We start from the raw sequence: 18,676 nt of genomic DNA on the forward strand, positions 1-18,676 counted from the left end.
GCCTGCGGGGCTCAGTCGGTTGAGCATCTGACTTTGGCTCAGGTCGTGATCTCACAGCTCGTGAGTTCGAGCCCCACGTCAGGCTCTGTGCTGACAGCTCGGAGCCTGGAGCCTGCTTCAGATTCTGTGCCTCCCTCTCTCTCTGCCCCAACCCACTTGCATTCTGTCTCTGTCTCTCTCAAAATTAAATAAACATTAAAAAATTTAAAAAATGAATCTTTACATAAGGAAAATATAGTTTATAGTTGTCATTTCTAGCTCTTTGTAAAATGAATTAGACATCAACCTCTCATCCCCTGCAAACAAGCAAATTAAAAAAAATCATTGAATCTTTATTTTACCACAAGAAAAAAAAATGTAATGGCAAATTAATACCCGCATTTGAGGAAGATCATTGATATATTTCCTGGTTCATGACTTTGGCTCTCTTCAACATTATGTCAAAGAATTTGAAGGACAGTTTGTAGTCACTGGTATATATTCATACTTTGCTTCAGGAACCCAATCAGGCATGATTGTGTAGAAACACAAAGTATACTTCTTTAGCTCTGCATAAGGTGTTTATTCACCTGAGAGGAAAATGCTTTTGATTCACTGAGAAACACTCCGAGAGAAAAAAATTTGGTTCAGTGGTATTGCTTGAAGGGAGGATGCTCAAGCAATAGGTGATCTTAAGTAGTCTATTTAATCCACTAACACCTCTTAATCTTCTCTCATCTCTGTCATCAGGAAAATGAGGCTTGGAGAATGTAAATAAGACCTACACTATATATTTATATTAGCAAAAATAATGCTATCTGTATATACACACATATGTGTATTTATATATGTACCCACATATATGTCTACACATGTGTATATGTACATAAATGTATATATACATATATATGTAGGTCCCAAGGAGTAACTTCAAGTAATTTATTAGTTTTAACATGATTTTGAAATATGCTTTTGTTTTTCTATTTACATTCCATGCTGACAGGGAGAACATTTTGGAGTATTTCAGCCAGATACAAAATACTCTTAGTGATTGATTTTGAACCAAAGCCACACCAGTTGTTCTAGATGACAACTTAACTTTATAAATCTTGCCAAAGGTTCACAGATCTCAGAACCTTTGACTGTCATCCAGATTAAAAAATAAAGGTTCATTGGGCAGGTCACTTCTATTAGAGAGAAACTAACTGACATCCTAAGCAGTATTGATAATGTTTGGCAAGGGCCAGCTGTCTTGTGGTTTTATTGATGTGGTAGACTGAGGCACAGAGGCCAACTCAAGAACTTGAAACAAGAATCAAATGTTTTAACCATACTTTACTGCATAAAGTCAAAAAGACATAGAAACTACAACTTATGAAATTTACCAATAATTTTTACTTTCGATGAAGATATACTAGGTTAGTTATTTTTGTTATGATTCACATATACAAAGAATGAGATTTTTGGTGAGAATCTGAAGTACAACATTTGAAGAATTTTTACTAAAATATTAAAAATATTAACTCTCTTTTTACCAACTCACACAGTTACTCTGAATTTATATTTATTTATTTATTTATTTATTTATTCATTTATTTATTTATGTTTTATTTATTTATTTATGTTTTATGTTTTATGTTTTATTTATTTTTTATTTTTTTAATATATTTTTTTAACGTTTATTTATTTTTGAGACAGAGAGAGACAGAGCATGAACAGGGGAGGGTCAGAGAGAGAGGGAGACACAGAATTGGAAACAGGCTCCAGGCTCTGAGCTGTCAGCACAGAGCCCGACACGGGGCTCGAACTCACAGACCATGAGATCATGACCTGAGCCGAAGTCGGACGCTCAACCGACCAAGCCACCCAGGCGCCCCTTATTTATTTTTTAAAGAGCACAAGCAGGGGAGGGGCAAAGAGAGAGAGGGACAGAGGACCCAGTTACTCTGAATTTTCATTTATTTATTTATTTATTTATTTATTTATTTATTTATTTATGATTTATTTATTTTTGAGAGAGCACAAGCAGGGGAGGGGCAGATAGAGGGACAGATGATCTGAAATGGGCTCTGCACTGTCAGCAGCGAGCCTGATGTGGAGCTTGAACTCACGAACTGGGAAATCATGACCTGAGTTGAAATCAGACACAAAGAACTGAGCCACCCACATGCCCCTGAATTTTAAAATAATATTTATTCTGAGTTATTATCCTTATTGTTGGCTCATATATTATGCATAGTTAGTAGGAAGTAATGTTTCCAAACTGATCACACTTGGATTTACGGTGGATGACCATAAAGGAATTTGAAAATGTGTCTAGACCAGTGAAGACTTTACAGTTGGATTTCAGTTGGAAGGATACTTATTGGCTTTGTATCTAGTGATTCACAAAAGAAACAGAAACAAAGACTTTCCCGTGTTTGTACTTATCTTTTATATTACCATTTATCTTGTCTATTCACTCTCTGGTTTCCTGAATACCTTCTTCCAGACCTTCCATAGTTCTTTCTAGATTCCAGGGCCATTCTGCCCTCCCTGTTGATTACCCCTTTAGATATAGGAGTGGTAATAACATCATACTTTTCCAGGTCCTTGCTTCCCTCTCTACTCTTTATTGGTTTTCTTGCCCCAGCCCATACTCCACAGAGTTCCTTCATTAAACTCTTTTGAGGGGATCCTTTTGAGTGCCATCTCTTCCATGCCAGGACTTTGAAAGGTACCCAAGCTCTGCCAGCTCATGGAGAGGCATATTTTCACGTTACGATTTGACGGTTGCCTCCAAGCCTTCTCTATTCATCTGCCATCATGTCTCAAGCCTTCCTATGTGCAGACTAAAGCATCTTTATCTGGCTCTTACTGACGTGTAGCTTTTCTTCCAAAGGATAACACTTAGCGTGTTAGTCGATGACATTATAAGATTAATGAGTTTGTCAGAATAGCCAACCACCAATTATGCCCGAGAGACAGGTCATTTTCGTGAGACATATTGGAAAAATAATACAAAACATATTTAATTGCAAAGGGACAGGAGACCTAGATAGGAAGCAGATGTGATTGTGACCACTCCTCCAAAGAAATTATTGAAGTAACCCAGAGGAAGAAAAAAGATGACCCCACAGAAGATAAGGTCAAATTTTGCTTACCAAGATTTTTTCTCTAGATATAGAATTAATGGCAGCCCCTTTCCCCTATTTTGTTTTCTTATATTCACTGTGAAACTTAATTCCAAGAGTCTGACTAAAATTTTGCATGTACACATCAGCTTAATCGTGAGAAATTTGTAAATATTTTTGATTAGATATTAAAGCACATTGATGTTACAACAAACTTTTTTCTATCTCCGAAAAATGATAATGACATATGTCTCATAACATAAAATCATCATGACAGTGATTTTTTTATGATAAATATGTCAAAATTATTACCTGTTGAATAGTTGGGACTTAGGGTCAACTACCTGTAACATCAAAATATTAAAGAGATGTTTTCTAGTGTCAGAAAACTATGGTCTCTGATTGGCAATAGGCAGAGCAGAAAATAATGCAGGAAATCTCAGCCAAATTTACATAGATGTTATAAAATTCACATGTAATTCTTATTATTTTAAGAGAGAAATTTATCTTTCAAAGACTGATATTAATGAAGTAATTTCTCTGGATTTGCAAGGTGCATCCAGAGATAAACAGACATTTTAGATTGGAATGGGTAATTCTATGCATCACCCTGAGAGGGCAAGATTTCTCTCCACAATAGTCTATTATACAGGCCATTTTCAATAATGAAGTAATCCTATTTTCAACAGTTCCCTTAGGAGGTTCTTTCAAAATATAACATTAAACTTCTCATTTTTAGAGTAGGTTTTCTTTATGTACAACTGAATTTAAGCAATGAATTTTACCATGACATTCTATATGTAATCTAATGTGACATATTAGCTTCTTTTAAAATCACCTTATCCCCTAAAATTTGTGAACAATAATTTCATCTCTTATAATTGTAAGCCAATATATTTACAGAGGCTAAACTACATTTAAGTTTTCAATACATTCCCTAATCAACTTTTTTTTTTCTAAATGGCATCTCATTTACCTGAGCATACCTGTATCAAAGAGCTAAATCCTACACAATTATCTGCATCTCATTAGGGCTCTGCTTTAGAATAATTACTAATAATTACTTTGGTGTCTTCAGGCTTTAAAGAATTATTTTGTTATGTATTCTGTGAATCTGGACTTCTGAAGACATCTAAAGGGCTCTGATGGTTAAAGGAGTTACGAATTTTCTGGCATGATAAAGTAGTTTGATAGGATATAGGAAGGAACCTAATTATGTTTCACTTTGGAACATTTCACTTGCTTCAAGTCCAAAGTAGGATAGTGCATAAGTGCTTTTGAATGCAACTTCTTTCATTTATTAATGCCATTTAGATGTTCCAAGTATTATCTTAGTGAAATTTTATGCTATGAACTCTTAGCAGTGTTTCTCATGTACAGGTAAAAACTATTGGATCACTATTTTTCTAAATGTAAATTACTTGTCACATAATGTTCTACATACAGTTTTTATGTTAGTTCGCTGATTCGAGGACTCAGAACAAGCTTCATTTATGTTTTGTTTAAAAAAATGTATCCAGAAATTATCTATAATGTTCCAGGCCATAGTAACACATGTTGTGGATGCAGTTATCAAAAAGCAAATTACCTGGCATTGTGGCGCTTAGATTCTACTCTTAGAGCTAGATCATTAACAAATAAATATATTATGACAGGTAGCAATGAGTGCTAAGAAGAACTCAGCTGGGTAAGGAAATGGAGAGTGACTGGGTAGGGGTAATATATATATATATATATATATATATATATATATATTTAATAAAGAGCTCAGGAAATGCCTCTATGAAGAATTTAATTTGAGGAAACATCTAAATTAAGTGAGTGAGTTTCTCCAGAGCCAATGAGAAGAAGATATCCCAAGCAGAAATCATAGCAAATCCGGAGACTCTGAGACCTCATGGATCTTGGTGTATTTGAGGCACAGCAAGAAAGTGAGTGTAGCAGAGTAAGATAGGGTACAGGAGAACAGGTGGGAGGGTGGGCAGATAAGAGGTCAGAGAGTTGGGCAGGAGCCAGATCATGTGAGACTTTTTGAGCCATGGAAAGGACCCTGTCTTTTACTCTGATGTGATGCGAAGCAAAGGAGTGACGTATTCTGCTCTAAATATCGAGTTAGTGAGGTATTCTGCTCTAAATATCGAGTTAGGCTGAATAGCCCCCAAATGTACCTAAATCGTAGTCCCCGGAACATGTGACAATGTTATCAAAGGGGCTTTGCAGATGTGACTAAATTTAGGATTTTGCAATGAGGAGATTATCCTGGATTATCCACCTAGGTATTATGTAATTACAATGGCCCTTATAAGAGGAATTCAGGAAGAATTTGAGGAGGTGATGTGATAAAAGAAGCAGAGATTGGAGAGATGTGCTTTGAGAATGGGGGAAGGACCCAGAAGCTAAGAAACATGGATGGCTCCAGAAGCTGAAAGAAGGAAAGAGGATGGATTCTCCCCACAGGTTTTCCAGGAGGAAGCATTGCAGTCGACATGCTGACTTCAGTTTAATGAAATTGATTTCAGACTTTTGACCTCCAGAACTGTAATTGAATGAACTTATGTTGCTTTAAGCCACTAAGTTTGTGGTAATTTGTTACAGCAGAAATAGGAGACTAATATAAGTATATTAGTTATATACTTACAACTCTGGCTGACCCTTGAACAACATGGGTTTGAACTGTGTGGGTCCACTTATACATGAATTTTTTTTGATAAACGCAGTACAGTACTACAAATGTATTTTCTCTTCTTTATGATTTTCTTAACATTTTCTTTTTTCTAGCTTACTTTATTGTAAGAATACAGCATATAATACCTCAACATACAGATGTGTGTTAATCAACTATAACATAGTTATAATAACTGTATTATGTAAAGCTTATAGTTAACAGTAGGCTATTAATAGTTAAGTTTTGGTGGAGTCAAAAGTCATATGACTGCATGAGGGTCAATGTTTCTGACCTTCATGTTGTTCAAGGGCTATCTTTATCTTTTTTTTTATTTTGTTTAATGTTTATTTATTTTTGAGGGAGAGGGAGAGAGAGACAGAGACAGAGACAGAGACAGAGACAGAGTGTGAGTGAAGGAGATGCAGATAGAGAGGGAGAGACAGAATCCGAAGCAGGCTCCAGGCTCTGGGCTATTAGCACAGAGCCCGATGTGGGGCTCGAACTCACAAACTGTGAGATCATGACCTGAGCCGAAGTCGGACGCTTAACTGACTAAGCCACCCAGGTGCCTGAAGGGCTATCTATATCTATATATCTGTATCTGTCTATATCTATATCATCTATCTATATCTATCTATCTATATCTATCACTTAATTAAAATATATAGATGACTCTAAAGATTGGAGAATAGAATTTCAAAAGAGTAGAAGAAGGCTCAGTCAGTAGAGCATGAGACTCTTAATCCTGTGGTTGTGAGTTCGAGGCCCACATTGGGGATTGAGCTTAAAGAAAAAGGGAGTCCTGTTAGGAAATAATAGTGGTTTGAGCTGGTGGGTTTTCAGGGAAGTAGGTAGACTAAAGAACTTGCTGACTGACTGTGTGTCTTGAGTAAACGACAGATGTTCTATTAGTTTCTATTGCTGAGTAACAAATTACCACAATTTAGCTGGTTACAGCAATACAAATGTATTATCTCTGCTTCTGTCCACTTATTATCTCATAAGTGCAAGTGGGCTCAGTATGCCTAGGGTTTCCCATGGCTGAAATCAAGGTATAAGCTGGACTGAACCCTTCTCTGGAGTCTCTGAGGAAGAATCCATTTTTTTAACTAACTCTGTTAGCTAAAACAACTCTGTTGTTCGCAGAATTCTGTTCCTTCTCATTGTGGGACTGAGATCCCTATTGTCCTACTGACTGCCCAGCTGGAGTTGCTGTCAGCCGTTAGAGGCAGCTCTCAGATCCTTTCTGTGTGGTCTTTTCTATTTTGAAAGCCACCAATGGCCCATTGAATCCTCCTTGTGCTTTGAGTATGAGCTCCCTTCTGCTACCTGCTGCTGAAAATCCCCTGCTTTTCAAGGGCTCATATGATGACATTAGGCCTACCTGATAATCTCTCTTTATTTAACTAAAAGCCAACTTTATTAGTTGATAAATGACTTTATTATGTCTGCATTGTCCCCTTGGCCATTGTCTTAGTCAATACTTATACTCCTGGCCCGGTTTTTAGATAAGCAGCTGAGAATGTTTTTAAGGAGATGGAAGATTACATAGGCCGCTTCTCCGTTTTACATTTGGATCTTGGCCTGAAATAAATCTGTAAAAAATTACTTCATTTCTCAATACCTTAGATTGGCTCCTTAAAGTCTGTTGCACATTAAATAAGCCACACTACATTTTTTTGAGAAATAATGCAAATTCCAAGCAATGGAGAATAATTCAGGAAATATCAATATGAGAATGAGTATTTAAAATGAAAGATATTAAATATAATTTAAAATGTGGTAAACTATAGTAGAAACTAAATATGATCAGCAATAATATAAATATTTCACATCATGCAGTTTGGTCAAAATTTGGTAGTGAATAACCTTAGACCTTTTTATTCAACTGATTGCAACATCAAACATTAATAATAGTTAATAAATGACATTACCTCTGATAATTTTCTTTTCAGCGGTTAGCTTTTGCAGGTGAGAAAAAGGCAGCTGATATTTATGCCATGCAGAAGAAAGCTAAAGACTTATAAGGAAGTGCTCTCCATTCTTTGTGAGCTATGAAGTCTGTCCAAATAGCAATATCCTCTCCCTCAGAGAATCTGCTGCTTGGGCCGGCCGTGTGTTATTGTATTTGGACCGTCTCCATCTGCAAATGTTGACTTTTCATCTGTGACCAAGGAAAAAAATCTGTATGAGGAATGTGTAAAACATTTAATCCTTGTTTACTTGTTAACCAAAGGTTTTGTCAAATCCTGCTGGTGTGGGTTTTTTTTTTTTTTTTTGCATTTGCTTCTCAAGGTGACTGTAGGTGCAGTCTCAATGTAGCGTTTAAATCTGAGCTATAAACTAAACTCTGACTAAATCATTAGGGTTTTTTTTTTACTTAGATTTAGAAACATAAATACTTGTTCTAAATATAGTTTCACATTCAAAAAACTGAATGTGACCTAAATAATACAGTAATCTACAGGAAAAATTGATTTATAATTTCTTTGCTCTGTCTGGGGCTTCTCATAACTAAAATGAAACCAACACTGAAAAGTTTGATTATCTATGGCAAACCACAGTGGTATTTGATGAGAGAATAAGAAAATGGTAGAGGTCATGCATGAAAATCTAGTCTCTTACTCTTAATTTATAGATGACAAACTAGGACTAGCTAAAATCTTTTAGGAATCTAAAATTACTTTCACAAAGTCTATATTCATTCATTGTTTGACTGTGACTTAAATCTATTTCTGTTTGACCTAGCTATCCGTGTGACCTGATGGTTCTGATTTTAGATATTCTATTTAGCAATCTCTTGAGCCTAACATGATCAAACAAAGCTTGTTGAGTGAATGAATGAAAAATATTTTTCCCATAAGTGTGTTCAAATTTGCCAGATCTATTTTTGGGTCTTAGACTGTCCACATAACTGTGCTGCTCTATTTCGTATGCCAATGGAATGGCAACATTAATGGCAATGGAATTTATTATACTTTTTGATTGTTTTTCTATATAAAAGAGTAATAACTGATATTTATTCCCATGTGACATTGATTTAAAAATTTTGATTTGGCATTGTGTATCGTGATCTGAAGTAGAATGATGTCTCAAAATGGAATGTGGGTAATGCTAAGCAAGTTCCTCTGTTTCTCATGCCAACTCTCATATTTGAAATTAATTTTGGCCATAGTTTAGATGGGAAGAAAATTAATCGATTTGATTTTTAACAGCAACTGTTCAATAAATATAGTAAGTGGTGATAGAATAGTAGAGAGGAGGGATGCCTAGCAAATGAATTTGACCCATTTTTCAGGTCCCTCCATATTTGCATAAGCATAAGCATTTAGCTTCAGCTTTTCATTCAAGGTAATTCACAGTGATGATAAGAAATCGTTACACTGTTACATCGTTCCAGAAAAAAAAAGAAAAAGAAAGAAAGAAAGAAAGAAAGAAAGAAAGAAAGAAAAGAAGGGAAAAGAGAAAAATGAAAGACATAAGCTGAAAATGAGGGTAAGAATGAGCTAGCAAAGATACTGATGTTTTTGTATTGGTCTCTTAGAGATGCTAAAATTAACTTCAAATGTAGTGGGTGAAAGTATTTGTTTCCCTGAACTTTTATTATAGGAAAATTGATTAAGGCAAAGAGCAATCATGAAAAATAAGATTTTTCACAGTATATTAATAACAGCAAGTGTAAAGCAAAATTATAGGATGAAAGTCTACGTAAAATGGAAATTTATTTAAAACAAGTGAAGAAATTTTATCATTTGCCTAGAGATCTGGGAAACTGCTGCAGCAAATCTAAATCTGGGGATGCCTCCTTCACTGTAAGGTGCTTAGTGATGCACAGCTCTGCGAACTTCCTACCTGCTACCATAAAATCTTGGGGAAATCAGCAAAACTGAACTTAAGAACAAATGTTTTGCATAAAAATACTGATATATGTTCTTACCACAAAAAAGGCCATTGTAACATGAGAATCAGGTGTGTTCTGCGTAGAAGATGTATTTTTCTATCATAAAAATCAAGTGAAATGAAAAATTGAGTGAAATGGGATGAGTTTGATCCCAAATGATATAAAAATGACTCCTCTCTTTTGCAATTCAATCCTGGTAGTCTGTTTAATCATATTTTACCCCACAGTAAAAATTCTAGAGAAAATTCATTCACATAAAAGGCCAAATATTCATATAGTATGAAACCTAACCAGGAATAGGAAAGGTATCATGATTTTTTTAAAAATATCAGTTCCAAGCTTTGGAATTAAAAGGTTTCAAGTCCTCAGGTTGAAAAGTAGGTGGACCACAAGCCAAAGGTACTTGTTAATTACAGCAGTTGAGTTAATCAATGAAGTAACGGTTCTGCCTCTGGGTATAATAAAATGAGATCAAGACCCATTCAGCTATCCTACCACTTAGGTATAGCTGGAGATCCATTAACTTGGATCGTTTCACATTTTAAACTCACATCTTTAAAACTCAGCAATTCAAGCAGCTCTCTGACAGCTATTGATGCCTAACCATGGAAAAAGTATTTTGTTGGGTTCTGAGTGAGAAGGTGAGCTATGCAAAGGTGGAGAGGGAAATACATTGACACCTGATATAAATATTAACTGAGACAACTTCCAAGCTCTTGGTTATGTGCTTTTGTATTTGCTTTCAACATTTAAATGCAGAGACAGATGGCTTGTACAGTTTTATCAGCCCTCGTGTCTTTATACATTCAAAAACCTGGAACGATAACCAAACCCATAGATTGCAGATTGTGAAAGGGAACAAATAATTTAGTTGTTTTTTTAAAAATCAATAAATGTTTCAGTCTTAGAAAAATCATGATGGTGGATTTTAATTATTTTGAAGAGAAAGGAAATAATTTGGTGCAATGCTGAAATTGTAGAAAATAATGTATGTGCAGTTCGGAATGCTGACCTGGGTTCTAAACAGATATTGTATGAGGTAGCACAAGTAGGACATTAAAATGTGTAAAAAATTGGAGAAATGGGAAAAACACATGTGTACACAAACACATGTACACGCATAAAATCTTAAGGCATTTATTAAGAATCCAGCGTAGTATCTGATATGTGTGGTACATGATAGATATTCAATATACACTTGTTGAGGGGAACTTATGAATGGAAAATATTATTCATCACTTAAGATAATTACTTATTATGATAATATTAAAAATAATTATAGTCAAAGATGAAGAGCAATATTTTAGTGCCTATATTTTTCATATTTTAGCAAAAATGTCCTGGTATTTTAAGTGCTATATATTTGATGGAGATTATAGGTTGATTGTTTTAATCATATTTTGGGAAGTGACATTATTCAATATCAGTGCTTTATAAAGAATGTGTTTCTCCTTTTAAAAAGTACAAAACAATTCAGTCATTGTATCTAAAAATGAAAGCAATGAATGGTAACTCTTCCATGGTTAGCATGCTTCCGATTATAAGCTTTTACTTTTTTTTACAATTTTTTTAAAGTTTATTTATCTTGGGAGAAAGAGCATGCAAGTAAGGGAGGGGCAGAGAGAGAGGGAAAGAGAGTGACAAACAGGCTCCATGCTGTCAGTGCGGAGCCTGACCTGGGGCTGGAACTCACGGCTTCTAAGATCACGACCTGGGCCGAAATCAAGAGCCACTTAACCAGCTGAACCACCCAGGTGCCCCCTGATTGTAAACTTTTAAAGAACAGGGACTTTTAGGGAACCAGAGGTGTGACTGTTTTCCCTTTAATAATCCCTAATTTTAAAAATGTGTTTTTTTCCCCGTCTTACCAAGTCATGACAATTTGGAAGCATTGTTATTTTCCAAAATAAAACCCAGGAGTAGGGGGTGGTTTGTTGTTGTTTAACATCAAGGCAACTACTGGTGATTAAATATAGGCCTAAATAAAACAAGTAAAAATTTCCTTATTCAATGTGGCCTTTTTCTCTTTTAGAGCCATAAGGAACACAGACTTCTGGCTTTCATTCAAGTGTTGTGTTGTGTTCCACCTTGCGGTGGATCTTTCAATCTTATACAGGAATCAGCTACCTGACTTACCTAAGAATCTACAAATGTCTGGAAATATATTTATGCATTTTATCAAAAGCCTTCAAATTTACTTGTACGAATAAATCTAAGTATAATTCGCAAAGAGCGATTGATATTATTTAATGGAAAGAAGCTCATTTTTTTACCAGTCAGGATTTTGTATAGTACTCATAACTGTAGATGTCTTCAATTGTCAATTATCTGTAAGAGGAACTTTCAGAAAAAGGTAGAAATGATGTAATAGGGAAAAAAGTCCATCTGTTACCTTGCAAAGAGACAAGCCTTCCTAAATCAGTTGACTGCTAATGACACCTGTTCCTTCTTAAGGATACCCTTTTCTTCCCTCTTTGTTCACTGCTTGTAAAATAAAAGTAGTGAGAATTTTAAAAATTCCCAGGGTAACCTGAAAACTCTATGAGGACAGTGTTGACATCTATTTTGACCACTGCTGTATTCCTGGTGCCTATCACAGTGTCAGCATATAATATGTGCTCAGTAAATATTTATGGAATAAATAAATGTTACCAGTTCTGAAAAAAAAATACAATATTTGTTAAAATGTGTCACTCATTGCTGAAGACTTAGGGTCCACATATTCTGATACACACAGACACACACAGACACACACACACACACACACACACACACACACACACACTTTCTCAATCTCTGGGTAATCTTTCTTTTTTTAAATATTTTTAAAAGTTTATTTATTCTGAGAGAGAGAGAGTGAAAACATGTGTGTCAGCAGGGGAAGGGCAGAGAGAGAGAGGGAGCGAGAGAGAGAGAGAGAGAGAGAGAGAGAGAGAGAGAATCCCAAGCAGACTCTGCATGGAGCCTCATATGGTGCTCTGTTTCACACATTGTGAGATCATGACCTGAGCCTAAGTGAAAAGTCAGGTGCTTAACTGACTGAGCCACCCAAGTGTCCCCCTGGGTAATTTCTTAATTTAATACGAGGATAATGAATGTTGGATAAAGCTATTTTTAAAAATAATCTTGAGTGAAATCATATGATACTTATCTTTTCCTGACTTACTTCTTTTGCTTAGCATAATACCCTCTAGTTCCATCCATGTTGTTACAAAAGGCAAGATTTCATTCTTTTTGATTACCTCATATGTGGAATTTAAGAAACAAAAGAAGGAAAAATAAGATTAAAACAGAAGGAGGTAAATCATAAGAGACTCTTAAATACAGAGAACAAACTGAGGGTTACTGGAGGGGTGTTGGGGTGTTGGGTGGGGGGATGGGCTAAATGGGTGATGGGCATTAAGGAGGGCACTTGTTGGAATGAGAGCTGGGTGTTATATGTAAGTGATAAATCACTAAATTCTTCTCCTGAAGCTATATTACACTATATGTTAACTAACTTGGATTTGAATAAAATTAAAAATAAATAAAAATATTTATAAATAAAACAAAAATAATCTTGCATATTCTTTCCTTTTATGTACTCAATAAAAACCTGATTCTATTGATATTTCTGAGATAGCTAATTATTTGTTTTCCTTTGAGATATCAACAACAACAAAAAAAGAAAAACTTAATGGTTCTAGAAAAGTAAAAAACGAAGGTTGGTTTACAGGCCTCAAGCTAGATTGCACATCAAATTGGTGATTACTTTATCTCCATTGATGTCTTGAAAGGAGTGAATATATTTAACAGCGAAGTTAAATAATTCATTTATTATCTGTCACAAAGTATTGTGAAGCAAAGAGATGTGCTGTTGAGGAAGCTTTTGGTGTGATGTTTGTGAAATCAGCATCTTCTATTAGAATTACTTAAGGTCTGCCTTTAAGCAGAGGATATTTTTAATTATTTCTCAGAACATTTTCAACCTCATAAAATTTTAATTAACAATTAACATTGTTCATAGATCATCACTGTTGCTTAGCACAATAAGGAATCAAAAGACTGAGAAGTCGTTTTTTTTTTCTCCATTAATGGATTTTAAATCTAGTTGGGATAAAACAAAAATAAAATGAAACTCACGAAAGTACAGAACCTCCCTCAAAAGACAAAGGTATCATTAAGGCAGGAGTTGAGGAAGCTCAATTAGGAAAATTGTCATTCATCACTAAGAGGAGATCTGTGGATATCTTCAAGGTACACACAAAATATGAATTGGTGTAGTTGTGGGAGTTAGCTTTGGTACTTGGGAAGCAAGCTGACCTTGAAAGAATAAGTAATTAAATGAAAATGGTCCAAAGCATGCAAAAAGCATCTTCTAAACCTGTGATCTCAATGTAAGGAGCATGAATTGGTTCGAGCAAAATGTGTTCGCTTTGTGGATACAGAATCACTGAGCACACTAAACTGAACCTAAAAGGGAGAAATTAGTTTGAACTTTTGAAGGGTGGGCAGAATTCTGAGGACAAAGAAAGGCTCATAGAGAAGTTCAAATTAAATATACTAGGATGTAAGTAATCTTTGGAGGTTTGTGACAGAAATAGTTTTGAGTAATGAGCATGTGTTTAAACGAAATAAATCTGTTTGCTTTTGGCGGGATGGAAATACAGGTCAGATGAGAAAGAATTTTAAAGTTGTTCTAAAGAGAAGGTTTTAGATTTTAAAAATGACTAAAATTTGAATTTGCAGGAAAGAGTAAATTTTAGCCACATTTTTTTCACATCTGGTGACCATTCTGATGTTGCTTGTGTTTTGTGGTCTCAGGTATTTGTATCAACTGTTACCTATTTCAGCAGGAATTTTTTCATATGCAAGGAATAACTGGAATATTAGTAAGACAAATAGATGTTAAAATTAAAAAGCACAATTTGGGGCACTTAAAAATGTTAGTAGTGCTAACTTGGGCTTTAGCAAAAACATACATTCCAATCAATGGATTAAGTGTTTTCATTGTTGATGAGGCAAAGTTGCAGAAATGTTTTCTTCATTTTCTTCTACATTTTTATTCTGGTGACTATTTTGAAAATGCTTTTTGCCTCAGCCATTCTTGCCTCTCCACTTAACCTCCTTCGTAAAATCAATTCCTAATTTCCAGCCTATCACTTATCACTTGACTGTTTAATCAAGGGGAAAGAAAACAAAACAAAACAGTTTTTTCCTAAATCATTTGGCTGTTGTTTTTCAGTAAAGGGCTAATTTCCTCTTTATATAATCAGAAAAGAGTTTACTTTTGAAATGAAGGTTAAAATATATGTTCTAGATTGCCTGCTAGGAAAAACAAGCAAACCAATAGATAAATATCTACAATGACTTTTCCCCCCCTGAATATTAGACTCCATGTGATCCAATTTGCAACTTAGCTAGACTTTCATTCTAGTGAATTTATTTAATACACTTAGAAATATAGAAAATAGTTTAGGCTTGTCGGCACCTGCGTGGCTCGGTCGGTTAAGCGTCCGACTTCGACTCAGGTCATGTTCTCGTGGTTCGTGGGTTCCAGCCCCACGTCAAGCTTTGTCCTGACAGCTCAGAATCCGGAGCCTGCTTCAGATTCTGTGTCTTCCTCTCTCTCTGCCCCTCCCCCCACTCACACTCTGTCTCTCTCTCTCTCAAAAGTAAATAAACATTAAAAAATTTTAAAAGAAAAGAAAATAGGTTAGGTTTGGAAACAACCAAATGCTGTCTTTGAATGCAAATGACTTCTTTATTTACTTGGATTTCAGAATGCTTGCAGCAGACCAGGTGTTCCTTTAGTAATACACACAGTTAAAATATGCTTTAATTTTTTTTAATTTAAAAATGTTGCACAATTACTTTTGTGTGGTTTTGTATAAAAATAACATGTTTTTATGGAAAACTGATATTTTATATAATCATTTAGAGTATTTATTTTTTAATATTATATTTCAAGTATTTTGTTTTTATGGAGTTGTACATTTACATATTTACATATTTTTCAACATCACACATAAAAATTTTCGACTCTTCATAATTTTTCATGAATAAGGGCTTTTTGTTGAGAATTAGATGGTAAATCAGTAACAATACATACTCGACAGAAACAGTTGATCAGAAATGGTGTCTTGTGGGTATACCTGTTTACGCATGTCTGTTTCTCAATATAAATGAAGGCTCAAAGAAAGAGATGATTCTTACTTCCACAACAAGGAATTCGATTCTTTCTGTTCCTCTTAAAAGACTGAATTCTTTGAATTGCGTAACTTATTATACTTTCATAAGAAAATGAAATCACCAATGCACTTCTTCTCAAAGGTGACAATTTTAAATTACAGTTCTAACCACTTTCTTTTCTTATTTTCTCTGTCTCTTGCCCTCTGTAGATGGGCCTTTGGGTCCCCGAGGATTAGCTGAAGCCACAGAGATGTGCACTCAAGAGTGCTTGGTTTTGGGTCACTCTGATAATTGCTGGATGCCTCCTGGCTTGGGCCCATATCAACACCCTAAATCTCCTCTCTCAACCTTTGCACCCCAGAAAGAATGGGTCAAGAAGGACAAGCTTGTGAATGGGCACACCCTTACCAGAGCCTGGAAAGAAGATAGCAACAGGAACCAGTTCAATGACCGTAAGCAGTATGGCTCCAATGAAGGCCATTTCAACAATGGCAGCCACATGACAGACATTCCTCTGGCAAATCTGAAGTCTTATAAGCAAGCAGGAGGTACTATTGAGAGTCCGAAGGAGCACCAACTCTAAAAAAAAAAAAAAAAAAAAAGGCTATATGGGACCTAATAACTTTAATCTAAATAGACATGCTAATACTGTGTGTGTCAGAGCTTTATGTATTCAATAGATCTCTATAACTATGCCCCTTTATAGCAGGGATATCCATAACTTTGTGTTAGCACCATGGAGGATACAATATTTTACAACATAAAAAAGAAGATAGTTCTACTAGCCATGTGATCTTGTTTACTAGAATTGATTAAACTCTCCAGAGATGATCACTCCATTGTGCAAATATCTTTTTTCTTTTTTTCTTTTCTTTCTTTCTTTCTTTCTTTCTTTTTTTTTTTTTTTTTTTTTTTTTTTTTTTTGTTAATTGCATTTTACTTTTGACCCTGGACTGCTGCTATGAACAATAGAATATGCATTTGGAGAGTAAGAGAGTTCCATGGATTAGAGTGACTGACAAACATATCCAGTTAGAAAATTGTGCTCTTTTTGTCATTGATTTGTGCTGGGACTGCTATACTTGACATTATACTTCAAACGAAACTTAAAAAGATTAAGCATTAAACCTATTGTGCTGTTAACAACGTTAGTGGATACTTGTAAGTCAGTGTTAAAGTATTTGTAAATAGAAGCAAGTTATTATTAACAACTTTTGTGTACTTACAACGTTCACCTAAAAAATGTTGTAGCATAATTCCGTGTTTTATGGTTGCTTCTTTCCTTTTTCTTAATTTGCCTCTTTGTCGTTATTTTTGTTGTTTCTTTCAGTGAGGTGTTTCTGCGTTAGTAGTCTGTCTTGACACACATTGTTCAAAGGATCTCAAACGCTTGTGTTTAAAAAAAGGTTCTGGAATCCTGCTTCTTTTGTGATTGCTTATGATGCTGGGATTCTATAAAAAATAAAGATAAAATGAAAACCTTATATAAGAACAGGACTTCTGCAAAAGCTTGGAAACTCAGAACCTATTTTCTTGACATCTTTGTTTTCAAAGTAGGCGAAAGCAAAATCACTTAATCAGTAGCATTAAGTGTGAGAGTAATGGGAAAGTGTTATCCTTCAGCAAGTAATACAATATCCTGTGCTTGTCACTCATACAAAACTAATGTATCAAAATTAGCATATATTGAAGAAAAATTACTATTCAAAAATAGTTTCAACCGGGCAAGTGTGTGTCTACAACTTTGTTGAAATGGCAGAGTTTGTGTTGATCCTCATATACAATAATGTTGTTGTAACACAAGTGTTAGACCATAGCCACAAAATATTTAATGTGTTGTGCCTTCATGATGTAACAGAACATTCTCCAGGTAGGCTAGTTGGGGGAAACAAAGGGATAAATCTCTAATTATTGCTGTTTAACTGTTTGTTATCATAGTCGGTCAATGCCTGGCAGGTACCAGCATCTTGTCACTTAGGTCCAACCAACAGAGTGACAACAAATGTTCATAAGATCTCAGTTGCACGTGCAAACAAATCCAAATTCGAACATTCTTAGGAGGTTTTTGTTAAGGCATGACAGATGATTTAAACAAATAAATAGCATGCAACAAAATGTCTTTATTGAAAGAAGTGAAAGTTATCTTAATGCCACGGTTCAACATCAGTTTAAAAGTAAAAAAAAATAAAATAAAAAATAAAAAAAAAGGTTTGCTAATCTGATAGTTAATTTGTTCTTACCAAAAATAAAATTACTTTGTAAATAGCAATTCACGTTTTTCCACAGTATAATGGAAAATAATGGGTAGGGGTGCATTGCTTATTGAAGTACATTTTTGTCGGTTTGTGAGGGGTGTTTGATGACTTTGACAGAATCAATATCTAAACAATTATCCTTGTTACTGCTTTGCCAGTTCTACGTTATTTACAATTATTCAGCTCTTGCAATAAATGTTCTGAATTCCTGATTGTAGTGTGTTAATTCTTGGTCAACCTCCAAAGTGATAATTTCTACTCTAATTGTTGGATAAATATATGTGGGTAAATCAGCTCTTAATTAGAAATCAAGGCGGACTTTTGAGGGGTTTAATACCTATGTTCTGAAAATACGATTTCAAAGAGTTAAACTTCTGGTCTATGAAATCATTTTCTAGAGAAATTCATGGAGAAGTTCAGTTCACTTTCTCGTCAAGATTCATGCAAGTTTTATCAAACTGAAATCCCAAGTCCAGAAAGCTGGCAGGTAGACTAGTAAGTGAGGTTATTTTATTGTTGGCCAAGGCAGAAGAGAACTATTCTGGGATTAAGACCTTGAAACAAGGGCTAACACGTCATCTGTATTTCTTTC

General features: G+C 34.9%; 1 protein-coding gene across 8 annotated transcripts in view; it reads left to right on the forward strand.

Annotated features, from left to right (window-relative positions):
- Positions 1-18,296, forward strand: part of PCDH9 (protocadherin 9) — a 927,283-nt gene extending 908,987 nt beyond the window's left edge. For 7 of the 8 annotated variants that reach the window (XM_040487391.1, XM_040487394.1, XM_040487392.1 and 4 more), the window contains one exon: positions 16,039-18,296. In XM_040487391.1, coding sequence (XP_040343325.1) covers positions 16,039-16,412 — 374 coding nt within the window. In that variant the 3' untranslated portion in view covers positions 16,413-18,296. The remainder of the gene's footprint in view (positions 1-16,038) is intronic. The other variant, XM_040487400.1, reaches the window with a different exon arrangement.
- Positions 18,297-18,676: the final 380 nt, after the last annotated feature.

The sequence above is a fragment of the Herpailurus yagouaroundi genome, unplaced genomic scaffold (assembly GCF_014898765.1).
Source record: "Herpailurus yagouaroundi ecotype Mexico unplaced genomic scaffold, PumYag 164, whole genome shotgun sequence".
Classification (NCBI taxonomy): Eukaryota; Metazoa; Chordata; class Mammalia; order Carnivora; family Felidae; genus Herpailurus; species Herpailurus yagouaroundi.